This window comes from Rhineura floridana, chromosome 22, assembly GCF_030035675.1.
Source record: "Rhineura floridana isolate rRhiFlo1 chromosome 22, rRhiFlo1.hap2, whole genome shotgun sequence".
Taxonomy (NCBI): Eukaryota; Metazoa; Chordata; class Lepidosauria; order Squamata; family Rhineuridae; genus Rhineura; species Rhineura floridana.
The window spans coordinates 7,811,044-7,823,734 of NC_084501.1; the positions used below are offsets into that span (position 1 = coordinate 7,811,044).

The 12,691-nt window shown below is 49.8% G+C and overlaps 1 protein-coding gene across 1 annotated transcript; it reads right to left on the bottom strand.

The window, feature by feature from the left end:
- Nucleotides 1–4,460: 4,460 nt before the first annotated feature.
- AP5B1 (adaptor related protein complex 5 subunit beta 1) lies at nucleotides 4,461–11,368 on the bottom strand. Its single transcript, XM_061606511.1, has 3 exons — nucleotides 11,206–11,368; nucleotides 8,558–8,723; nucleotides 4,461–7,124 (listed from the first exon to the last, which is right to left on the bottom strand). Exons 2-3 carry the CDS (start codon nucleotides 8,708–8,710, stop codon nucleotides 4,554–4,556), a joined length of 2,724 nt encoding a protein of 907 aa, XP_061462495.1. The 5' UTR covers nucleotides 8,711–8,723; nucleotides 11,206–11,368; the 3' UTR covers nucleotides 4,461–4,553.
- Between the last annotated feature and the right edge of the window lie 1,323 nt (nucleotides 11,369–12,691).

The window sequence follows — 12,691 nt, forward strand, 5'->3', positions numbered from 1 at the left end:
AAGGCCACCAAGAGATGGATTGATTCCATAAAGGAAGCCACAGACCTGAACTTACAAGATCTGAATAGGGTGCTGACAGATCCTATTGGAGGTCGCTGATTCATAGGGTGTCGGAAGTCGTAACTGACTTGAAGGCACATAACAACAACAAGGTTGCAAGGCAGAGCTAGGATTGCACCCACGTTGTTTTTATATATATATTTATATAGGTGACAATTGCATCCACGTTAGTTTTTTATATATTTACATGGGTGACAAATGCATCCATGTTAAGCTTTCTAAAATGTATTTTTATTATAGTTTACTCCCCAGTAAAAGGGGAGTAAAACACAGAGGGACATTAATTAATGTTAATTAATTATTATTTTTATTACTCCTCTGTAAAGGGTACAAGGTAGGGCTACAATTGCATGTGGTTTGCGGTAGTATTCATCATCACTAGTGGTGCCACCAGGAAAAAACATTTGGGGGGGGGCAAAGCATATTTCTAGCAGGGCGAGCTGGGTTCCACATGAAATTATCTTTGAAGGAAAAATAACTATACTTCATGCTAAAACTCCCATCCTAAACATACTGTTTTCTGAAATGTCATATTTCTCAAGAAATATGGAAAACTAAACAGTGGCCCATAGATTGGAAGCGTTCAATATACATCCCAATTCCAAAGAAAGGGGATCCCAGGGAATGCAGTAATTACTGAACTCTACCACAAAGGCCATTACCATATATGGAGCAAGAAATGCCAGATGTCCAAGCTGGATTTAGAAAGGGAACAGGCACCAGAGATCATATCATAAATGTATATTGGATAATGGAACGGACCAAGGAATTTCAGAAGAAAATCACGCTGTGCTTTATAGATTACAGAAAGCCTTTAACTGTGTAGATCATGAAAAACGATGGAATGCTTTAAAAGAAATGGGGGTGCCACAGCAGCTGACTGTCCTGATGTGCAACCTATACCCTGGACAAGAGGCTACTGTAAGGACAGAATAAGGAGAAACCAATTGGTTCCGAATCAGAAAGGGTGTGAGACAGGGGTGTATTTTATCCAGAGCTTGGAAAAGTTACTTTTTTGAACTACAACTCCCATCAGCCCCAGCCAGCATGGCCACTGGATTCAGCTGATGGGAGCTGTAGTTCAAAAAAGTAACTTTTCCAAGCTCTGATTTTATCACCCTATTTGTTTAATTTTATGCAGAACATATCATACAGAAATCAGGACTGGACCTGCATGAAGGAGGTGTGAAAATTGGAGGGAGAAATATCAATAATTTAAGATATGCAGACGATACCATATTACTAGCAGAAACCAGTAATGATCTGAAACGAATGCTGATGAAATTTAAAGAGGAAAGCACAAAAGCAGGACTACAGCTGAACGTCAAGAAGACTAAAGTAATGACAACAGAAGAATTATATAACTTTAAAGCTGACAATGAGGACATTGAACTTGTCAAGGATTATCAATACCTCGGCAGGGTCATTAACCAAAATGGAGACCATAGTCAAGAAATCAGAAGAAGGCTAGGACTGGGGAGGGCAGCTATGAGAGAACTAGAAAAGGTCCTCAAATGCCAAGATGTATCACTGAACACTAAAGTCAGGATCATTCAGACCATGGTATTCCTGATCTCTATGTATGGATGTGAAAGTTGGAGAGTGAAAAAAGTGGATAAGAAAAAAATCAACTCATTTGATTAGAAGGAGAGCTTTGTGGATACCATGGACTGCAAAACAGGCAAATAATTGGGTGTTAGAACAAATTAAACCAGAACTGTCACTAGAAGCTAAAATGATGAAACTGAGGTTATCATACTTTGGACATATGAGAAGACAGATTCACTAGAAAAGACAATAATGCTGGGAAGAACAGAAGGGAGTAGAAAAAGAGGAAGACCAAACAAGAGATGGATTGATTCCATCAAGGAAGCCACAGACCTGAACTTACATGATCTGAACAGGGTGGTTTATAACAGATGCTATTGGAGGTCACCGATTCATAGGGTCGCCATTAGTCGTAATCGATTTGAAGGCACATAACAACAACATGTAGTATGTATTACTATTTTGGATAGTCTGTTCATAGGGTTTTTGTGGGAAGAGGTATTCAGAGGTGGTTTACCACTGCCTTCCTCTGAGTCTGGATGCATCATAGTCTGGTGTCTCAGCTTGGACCATTCCGCCTTGGGTGCCCCAGCTAGGAGTCTAGCCTCTCGGTCTAGACTCCTGACGGCATTGCTCTCAGCTTCTCCAACACTCTCAAACCCCTTCACCATGTTAAGGTGTGCATCCTGGAGGGGGTAGTATGTATTAACTAAATTCAGATTACAGTAGGGGAAAAGGCTGTCAAAGAAGGTGGGAGTGGCTACGCAAACATTTTCCATGTACATAAAAAGGTAAGCTGCCACGATTTTATTGCATTCTGTGGAATGCCATAAAACACAATATATTATAAAAGCAGCAATAAAAGTAAAATTTAGCACAGCGCAGTGCAACTGCTGCAAGAGGCAGAAAAATCATTTAAGTGGCCTGCAAAGACCATCAGCAGTTTATCAAGTTGTCCACGGGGAACCACGGCCCCAGCGTACATGTTCCAAGGTGGCCACCCAGCCACTGACCGGACCCACCCGTGGTAGCTCCAGCAAGAGAGTGGCCTCCTGTACCTTTGAACATGTCCTACAAACACGGAATTTTTTAAAAAAAGTTTTCAGGCAAAATTCTCTTGAAGAAACCCTGTTCAGATGTACGGTCCCGTGCAAAAGAGACACGCTGCAAGAGGGCTAAAGCGACATACATGAGAGGGACCGAGCCAGTGCAGCTTCTCACAGCAGCCATTCAGAAGCCCATAATAGGAAGGCCACAAACAGCACCTGAGTGCAACTGCAACTCTCTCCACTTGCGTTTCTGTGCATGCTGCCCCTGACGCTGGAGGTAGAATGGAGCCATTGTGGCTAGTAGCCACTGAGAGCCTTCTTGTCCAGGAATTCTAAAGCCATCCAAGTTGGCGCCCGTCGCTCCATTGTGCGGGAGCAAATTCCGTATCTGAACTACGTACTGCGTGAAGAACGTACTTTCCATTGGCCTTCTTCAGCTACGTTGGATGGCCCCACAGCGTTGTAGTGTAGTACTACAAGGAATTTTTCCCTCGTCTGCTTTTCCACACCATGCACAACTTTAGACACCTCTGTTGTGCTCCCCTTACTTGCCTCCCCCCCCCCCCCAAAACCAACAAAGCCACAAATGTTGTAACTTTCCTCATAGGGGAGTGATCATTTCGGTTGCCTTTTTGTGCTCCTTTCCTAGCTCTACAAACCCCATGCACAAAGTTTGCTGTTTGAAACATCCCAACAGCAGCAGACCAAAGCTCTGAGCAACTTTGCCCCTGCCTCTTCCGCCAGCAATTTTTTTTTTTTTTAAGCAGGGAAGACTAATTACAGCAGATGATCCATTTACAGACAGCTACATTATTCCCTCTTTTTTTTTTTTTTTTTTAAAAAATGCTTTTCTTATAGGGGAGTTCCTCTGCCCCCTTAGACTTTTGGGTTGTCCTTTTCTGGACCTTTTCCAGCCAGAACTAAGGTAGGAAGATGGAGGATTGAGCCTTGGGCTTATGCAACTTTTTGACTTTCTGCCCCATTGAAAAAGAACATTCCTGAAAGCCAATATAAAATCTTTGCTAGAATACTAGATTTTGACCCGGGGTCAGGGGGACAGGGAAAGGTTGTCAGAACGTGTGCTGTTCAGGAGATTTTTTTCCCATGGATGCAAGCTCTCCTCCCCACAAGCTGTTGGAGTAAACAGAATCGCTGTATAACTCCGGGGAGGGGGAGCAGTGTGCACAGGCCTTGCCTCTCCCTACCCAAAGAACTGACTGACCCTCCACACCAGGGGTCACCAACCATTTCTGAGGCCAGTGGGCACATGTGGAATTCTGAAAAAGTGCTGTAGGCACCAGTCACAAAATGGCTGCTGTAGGGGGTGCGGGGATGTGGCATAGCGCAAAATACCTGCCACGGAGCATGGCGCTGTGCAAAATGGCTGCCACATCTCAAAAAGGACAAAAAAGACAGGGGCACAAAGTGGCATGGGTGTCCCCCCTCCCAAGCCATTGGGGGAAAAAGGGACCTGCGTCAGCTACCAGCAATTGCCTGCTCACGTAGAGAAGCAGCTCTCCTCTCTGCAGATGGGAGGGAGGGGTCCAATCCTGGCACCCAGTGAACGCAGGGATGTCCGAGGTATGTTCAAGGAAGGAGAGGTGGAGCCAGTGGAAACAGCAAGTGAGCAGGAGGAAGTGCATTCTCTCATGCACTGCAGATTTCCGAGGGAATGTTTACTGGGGCCTTTCACAGGCATCGTAGGTGGCACTAGTAGGTCACCTGGCACCCATTGGGTTGGTGACCTTTGCTACACACACACCTCCCCTTCTCCGTTCAACACGGTTTACAATTATTCTGGACTTGCAAAAACAGAAAAGCATTTATTTGGGGTCCACAAAGATGTTTGATAGGCGAACCCCTGTACTCTTTTCACACTGCCCACAATCCGTGCCTTCATCTGGTCTCCATGAGACGTTGCAAGTACTTGTTCAGCAAGGGCAACAGTTTCCAGTTGTCCGTGCGAATGCCCACCCGGGCCACGTCTTCCGCGCTCTGCACCTGAAGCAGAATGTGATACTGAGGAGGTAGAGCCATGCCGATTTCATAGCAGCCTGACTGCTCCGCTAGGACGTACCGGGCAAAGTGATCATGCACCAGGCACACCAGGGACTGCGGGGTCACGGGCCAGACGGTGAGGCTCTCGGCACCTGTTTCGTTGCCCTCGGGGTGAAGCCGGTCCCAGAGGGCGCTGAAGAGACGGTGCCGCTTGTCTAAAGCCCAGAGAGGTAGCGACAGGGGCATGAAAAGATCAGAGAAGGCTACCTCCAACGGCTCCAGCCGGCTGCAATGGGTGAGGCCCTCCTGCGTTGTGTACAGGGCAGAGACGTCCAGCCGCGTCGGGTAGGGGCACCGTGGCTGCAGGGTTAATGTCAGCATCCGAGGGGGGCGGGACGCCGAAAGGCAGGGCACACACAGTTCTGGGACAGGCTCATAGTACCGGTCTGAGCACGCAAAACGAAGAATCACGCAGAGCAGGAGATCATAGCGGGGGCTGGACGGACCCGTGTGGACCAGTTGGTACGTCAAATTGAGCTGCAAGGGAGGACGGGGCTCCAACAACCACTGGCAATAGCCCTCCACATCTTGCTCGGGGTGAGGGGCCACAGGCATGTCGCTGCTGGCCCCCACCCGCTGCAGCTGCAAGGGGGCTCGCTCGGCTGGATGCACAGTCAGAGCGGCCACAAAGCTCTCGCTATCGGCCACAATGGAGGAGGAGAGTGTCCGGGACTTGATGGGACCTCCTGGAGCCAGCACAGCCCCGAGCTTCTCGCTGGAGAGGTTTGCCAGCAGGGTGTAGTAGAACCGAGCCCGGTCCTGCACATCCACGTCCAGGTGGCTGAGCGACACAGCCTGCAGAAGGTCAGCCAGGTGGCCTGGAGCAGGAAGCGGGCGGAGCTGCATCAAGTTACGGCAGATGCTCAGGAGGATCTGCCCCGAGCGCCAATCTCCGAGTCGCCCTGAGGCCACCAGACGACTGAGAAACTGCATGGTGCTCCCTTGAGGGATGTCCTTCTCCTTTGCCAATCGGGCCAAGACTTTCAGGTGCCAAGCCAAGTCCTCCTCTTGCAAGGGAACACCCACAACGAGCTCTTGTAAGGCCTGGGCAAGAGGGCCAGCCCAGCCACCTGCTTCCGGAGCCCGCCATGCTTCATCTAAAAGGTTGATAAGGTTTGGTGCCAGAGCACAATTCTGACGGTAGAGGTCCAACAGGCACTGGGTCACCTCCACCATGGGCTGCACTCGGGAGCCAAAGTAGCGGGCAAATAAATAGGCTGCCTGGAAAAAAAGCCGGGTGGCCTCCACTCCACCTCTCCTGGACACCAGCCCCCCGAGGGTGAGCACATGCTCCAAGAGGTAGCTCACTGCGCGTTCGGCGATGGGCCCCTCACTCTCTACACACACTAGACACAGCAGGTTCAGCCGGGCCAAGACGGTGCCCTGGTCTTGGAAGAGGCCAGGAAAGAGGCCGGAAGTGGTGTGAGGGGTGAGCAGAACTGGCAACCCCTCATCCGTGCCCGAGCCCAGTGGCCGGTTTTCAGGGAAGTGCAAGAGGCAGTCCAGATGGAAGAGTTTCACCGGGGCGGGCAGAGCTGGGTGCTGGGCTAGCCCCACCAGGCGGCGAAGCAGGAATGTTTCATCTTCAGAGGTGAACAGGCTGTCGGTGAAGAGGGACTTGAGCTGCAAGATGGCGTGCTGAAGTTCTACCTCTGCCGTGCCAAAAAGGCGTACAAGCTGGGCTTTGAAGACGGCGGGCGACTGGGTGCGCACAACATTTGCTGCCTGGGCCAGCTGCCATAGGAGGTGGCTTTGGGCTACGGAGGACAGGAGGTAGGAGCTGTCCAGCAGAGCCGACACCACCGTTTTGAGGTCCTTGACGTCACCCGGCGAGGGCAGCAGGGACAGCTGGTCGAAGGTAGCCAGAGGGAGCTCCCCTGGTTCCCTTGTAGCCTCCCACACCAGGCCCTCACTGCCTGCCAGGATTTCCCCCAGAGTCTCCAGGCCGCCCTGGGCCAACCGCAAGATGGCGTTCCTCAAAGCCAGGCCGTAGAGCAGTGTGTAGCCCTGGTGGGCTGGGGTCGCCTCCTGGTGTTGTAAGGAACGCAGGATCTCCAGCCGCCGAGAGAGGAGCCCGGGGTAGCAGCTCTCGAGCTCCCGCAGGCACTCACAAGCGGCCGATCGCACTGGCCGCTCTGCAGCTCCCCCGTGGCGGTCGTTAAGGTCAGACGCCAGGTGGAGCAACAGGAAGAGGTACTCATGGGCAGTCTGGCAGCTCTCGCTGAAGGCGTCTGTGGCCACCAGCACCGTCCCCGTGGCAAAGAGCAGGTGGCACCGTAGACACGAGTGCTTGGATGAGGGACCCAGCTGGGCAAAGAGGGAGAGGAGGGATGCCGCAGCCTCTTGCCCTACCTTGGCGTCTGGGCACAGCAGGGTGGGATATTCCAAGAGGAGCGTCAACATGGAGATCTGCCAAGAGAGAAAGCAGAGCCACTAAGTCAGGGAGAGACGGCTGGAAAAGAAGCCTTGTCTTTAGAATGCTCTCCTCAGGGGAGCACATTCAACGCTGACACTGCTACTTGTTCGGCACCGGGTGAAGACCTTAGTACAGCCTTTCCCAACCGGTGTGCCTCCAGATGTTGTTGGACCACAACTCCCATCAGCCTCAGCCAGCATTGCCAATGGGAGGCTGATGGGAGTTGTGGTCCAACAACATCTGGAGGCACACTGGTTGGGAAAGGCTGCCTTGGTAATATAGAGAGCCAGTGCAGTGTATGGTGTCAGACTAGGACCAAGGTTCAAATCTCCTCTCAGTCATGAAGCTCACTGGGTGACCTTCAGCCAAGTCACAGTCTTTCTGCCTTAACCTACCTCACAGGGTTGTTGTAAGGATAAAATGGTAAGGGGGATAACGATGTGCACCACCTTGACCTCCTTGGAGGAAAGGTGGGATATCAATGCCATAATAAATAAATGTTTGCCAAGGCATTTAACGTTTTGAAATGTTTTTGCCCTAGTCTGTTTTTTCCCCCTCAGCTCTTTGGTGTTTTTTTTTGTTTACCTCATTTGTCTTTTGTTAAGCGCATCTGTTGGTTTTAAAATTGGATTTATATGTTGTGTGTGTGTTGGTTTCATTCACGCTCTTGTACACTGCCCTGAAATCCTTCGATGAAGGATACTTAAGAAATAACTTCCGCTTCCATGCTTGCTACGGAGGAGGGGGGCTTAGGGATGCCAACCTATCGGGGCCACGGGCCACATTTCAGGTGTTGAAAACTGGTGCTCTGCCGTCACACAATGGCAGCCGCGGGGTGCGTGTGTAGGGAATAAACATGAAATGGCTGCCACATCTAAAAGATTTATTATTATTATTATTATTTATTATTTATTGCACTTTTAGACCGCCCTTTAGCGACAAGCTCTCAGGGCGGTGTACGAAAGAGCAGAAAAAGAGACAGGAACACAAAATGGTGCGACCATACTCCACCATCTTGTCCATGTTAGATTTTGTTTTATGTAATTTATTTAAATTTATCCATTTAAAATACTTCTATCCTGCCCTTCTACCCCACAATGCCTCACAATACAATTGTAAACGGTACATAAAAACACAATACCACATTGAAGTAGATTAAAATACTGTTGTTGTTTTCTGAGGGAATATTTACTGAGAGACCTTGCGCCAGAGCCTGTAAAGAGGTACCCGCAGGCTTTTAATTTTTGTTATTGTTTTGGTATGTTGGTGGGCTTATTTGCAGGGCTGTCGTTTATCCCTTCCGAACGAGCAACAAGGTCAGCCTCACCGCACGGCCCTTGCGGATGCTGGGGCCACATTAGGGAGGTGTTCTCCCCTCCTGCCCCAGCCCCACAACCACCCTCAAAGCCACGGGGGTCCCACATACCTTGAGCTGCTCCCCCAGCCTCTCGCCCCGGAGCTCCCGCAACAGCTCAGCCACAAAGGTGTCGCTGGCCCCATGGGCCAAGAGGAAAGCCGTGGGGCCCAAGCGGAACGAAGCAAGGGTGTTGGCCCAGCAATCCCCACTCTTTGACCCCATGGCCGAGATGAGACTGTGGGGGGGAAAAAGACAAAGACAGTAAGAAATAAATTGTTAAGACGCGCTCCTTGATAATGGGGCCTCTGCTTGGAAGCCACCCTAATGATGTGGGAATTCCTTCACCTTAATCCTACTTTGGCCACCCCAGAGAGCGTTACTGAGATCCCAACTTATCTCAGAGGCCCTAAGTCGGTCGCCATTTATTCGTCTGGGATGCCATGTAGTTAGGGGACAGTCTTGGGGGTGGAGGGTCCCAGGTTCAAACCCTGACACCTCCAGGTTAGAGATGCGAAGGCCCAGGGGGAAAAAAACAGAAAAAATGGGGGAGAGATTGGTTGCTTTTTTCTCATTTCCCCCCAATGATTCCGGTTTTGAATCTTGAAAAATGGGGGGTGGGGGAGACCAGGAAAAAATAGGAAAAACCTGTTTTCCCCCCTCAATTTCTTTTTTCTGGGCCTTAACATCTCTACTCCAGGTACGGCTGGGAAAGACTCCGTAGAGAGCTGCTGCCAGTCAGTGTAGCCAATACCGAGCTAGATGGACCACTGGCCTAATATTTATTTATTACATTTATATACCACTTTTACCCTCGTAAGGAGCTCCAGGTGATATACATGGCTCTTCCCTCCCCATTTTATCCTCACAACAACCCTGTGAGGTAGGTTCAGCTGACAGACAGTGACTGATCCAAGGTCACCCAGCGAGCTTCATGGCTGAGGGGGCGATTTGAACCCTGGTCTCTCGGATCATAGCCCAACACCCTAACCATTACATCACACTTGGACCACATTCACACCATACATTTGTTCCCCTGTTATTCCATTTTAAATCATCACGGCTTCCCCCAAAGAATCTTGGGAAGTGCAGTTTGTCAAGGGTGCTGAGAGTTGTTAGGAGACCACCTATTCCCCTCATAAAGGTACAATTCCCAAAGTTTTCTGGGAAGAGGGACTGACTGTTAAACCACTCTGGAGACTGTAGCTCCGTGAGGGGAATTGGGGTCTTCTAACATCTCTCAGCACCCTTCACAAACTACACTTCCCAGAGTACTTTGGGGGAAGCCGTGCCTGTGTAAAGTGGAATAATAATGGAATAAATATATGGTGTGAATGTGGCCTTGGTATAAGGCAGCTTCCTACAACAACCCTATGGACACAAATCCCTGCCCGGAACAATAGGTCTATGAATAACTCTTAGCCATGATTGCCAAGAGGAACCTCCAGCCTCAGGAGCAGTCTTCCTCTAAGTTCCCAATTGTTCAGAGATAAGCCGTGGCACAGGCCTGCTGCCTTTGTGCCTGGCTGGCAGGCACTGCCAGAAACAGGATGTACCATGGCATAGGGCTTCCACCTACACAACTTTGGGGTTGCCCTTTAAGGCTGAGTCCCACCCAGGCTGAAAGCGGCGGCAGGCGGAGAGGTCAGTGCTGTTTCTCGGGAAGTTCCGCAATGATGTTGGGAGCTAGCGACGCCTGCCCTTTACACAGGCAGGGCAGAAGCGTGGCACCAGTGTTACTGGCAGCAATAGTGAGAGCCGGTGTGGTGTAATGGCTAGCGTGTCGGCCTAGGGCCTGGGAGATCAGGGTTCAAATCCCCTCTCACCCATAAAGCTTGTGGGGGTTCCTTGGGCCAGTCACTGCCTCAGCCTAACCTACCTCACAGGGTTGTTGTGAAGATAAAATCAGGAAGGGGGAACCACAGAATCATGTAGTTGGAAGGGGCCTATAAGGCCATCAAGTCCAACCCCCTGCGCAATGCAGGAATCCAAATAAAAGCATTCCCGACAGATGGCTGGCCAGCTGCCTCTTGAATGCCTCCAGGGTCGGAGAGCCCACATGTTTGCACGCCACTTTGAGCTCCTTGGAGGATATCAAAGTGGGATGTAAATATAGTAAATAGAACCTGTGTCCCTCCAGAGGTTGCAGGACTGCATCTCCCAGCATCCCTGACCGTCGGCCATGCTGGCTGGGGCTGATGGGAGTTGGAGTCCAACATCTCCTTTACTTATTATTATCTAGACATCCCAACCTTTTCTCCAAGGGCCTCAAGGTGGCGTCCGGGGTTCTCCCCTTCCCTAGGACGTCCTACCTGTGAGGTAGGCTAGGCTGAGAGATGCATGGCTGCCTCCCCCCTCCGCCTCCGGTCACCCAGTGAGCTGCCCCGTCCGCGTCTTAAGGGGTCCACACTGCCCACATATATGGCGCTACAGTAAAGAAGATGCACCTCTGCAAAGCCCCCCCACGGGCTAGCAGCGGGAGAGGGGGAGGAGAGCTTTGGATCAACCCTGAATTTTGGGGGTTTTTTTGTTTAAATGGACGGACGTTTGCAAACAGCACCGACCCTCCGAGTTGCAAGTGGAGGCGCACCGAGGTGGGGAGAAGCTCGACGGGGCTGGATCGGTCCCGATTGTGGGGCAAGGGAGAGCCTGGGACTACGAGCCCGTTCCCCCCAACACGCTTTGCACGAATGCAGCCGCTTCCCAGCCGCGACACGTACCTCCACCCCCGGGCAGCGCCGGCCCCCTCGTCGCCTCCTCTTTGCAATTGCAGCAGGCGCCGCTCAGCTGATCTCCGGGCCTGGGCAAAGCGGCTGGCCTTCCGACTTCCCCTTCCGGACGATCCTGCCGCTAGAGGGAACCCGAGCAGCGGCTGAGCAGGGAAAAACAGGCGCCCACCATCGGCCAAAAGCGCAACCCGGCTCCAGCAGTAACGTGTGGGTGCCTTTAAAAGACACGCGTCTGCACAAAGGTTCACAGGTGTCCAAAAGCCATTGCCGTCCCTCCCGGAAGCTTTCTTCTCTAATCACCACCCCTCCACTCCATCCCAAGTGCCGGTACCGGGGGAAAACATTCTGCACATGCTCTGAGACCAACGCTGAAATGATTCGTAGTGATTATATATATATATTTTAATGGTAATCGGAGCCTTAGCAGCTTCTTTCCATTCCCTATGTATTTTATGTATTTTAATGTTTTTGGGATTTTACTGTTGACAATTTTATTACGTACGTGTTTGATTTTATTTTTGTAAGCTGCCCTGAGTGCCCTATTGTAGGGTACAAGGGCGGGATAGAAATATTTTAAAATAAATAAATAAATTTCACGGTATGCTTATTCTTTGCACCGATCTATACTGTTGAATTTTACCTTTATCAAGTGGGCTAGTTGCTACACACACTCACACACCCCTTTTCTATATTCCGGGCAAGGAAGAGGCTTTGTTAAAGAGTTCGAGGGTGCGTTCCAACCAGGCGAAAACATGGCCTGGGGGAGATTCCTGAGGGCCGGGTGAAAAGATTGGGAGGGCCGCATTGGATCCCCAGGCCTGAGGTTCCCTATCTCTGTCCTATAGAATTGCACTGTTCATATCACAGAGCTCCTTTGTAAGTGCAGAACAAGCAATACAGTTTGCAAGAATTAGATTTTGTAATAAAAACATGATACAATAATAAACACTGAGTGCAGCGAAAGAAACGAATGTTTGCACAAACGAAATGGTGTCGCAGGATGCTGTAGAAATGTTGACATGAAATAATGCTTTTCGACACAGAACAAGTAAACTAATGATTGAAGATGAAACAAACCAATAATAACGTATTGTTGAGGCGGATTAACATTAGGAAGACGACTGAGATAAGTCATACCGAGAGCATTTTGCAATAATTATTGATAACAAAATATAAAATAATTACCTAATCTACTTTTTTCTTCCCCCCCCAGGCAATATTTATTTATTTATTTAGAGGTTTTGAAAACATATATATTCATCGACAATGTAAACGATACTCCTTTACCCCATTCCCCCTACATAAATCTTCCCTCTTCCCACGCTACATCTTTTATTTTCCATTGAAATACACAGTTATAGAGTCCAAGGAATACGTTAACTTAGCCATAGTCTTTTAAAGGGAGTTGGTACTTGACCTGTTCTTTCATCTTGTGCAGAGAAAAGTAGGACGGGCCCATTTTTAAAGCCATTTCCCT

What these genes read in the sequence shown, in the direction of transcription:
- AP5B1 (XM_061606511.1), bottom strand. Translation starts at nt 8,710, where the DNA reads ATGGGGTCAAAGAGTGGGGATTGCTGGGCCAACACCCTTGCTTCGTTC. An exon ending in GGCTGGGGGAGCAGCTCAAG is followed by an intron (nt 7,125 to 8,557) that starts GTATGTGGGACC and finishes CTCTCTTGGCAG; the next exon opens with ATCTCCATGTTGACGCTCCT.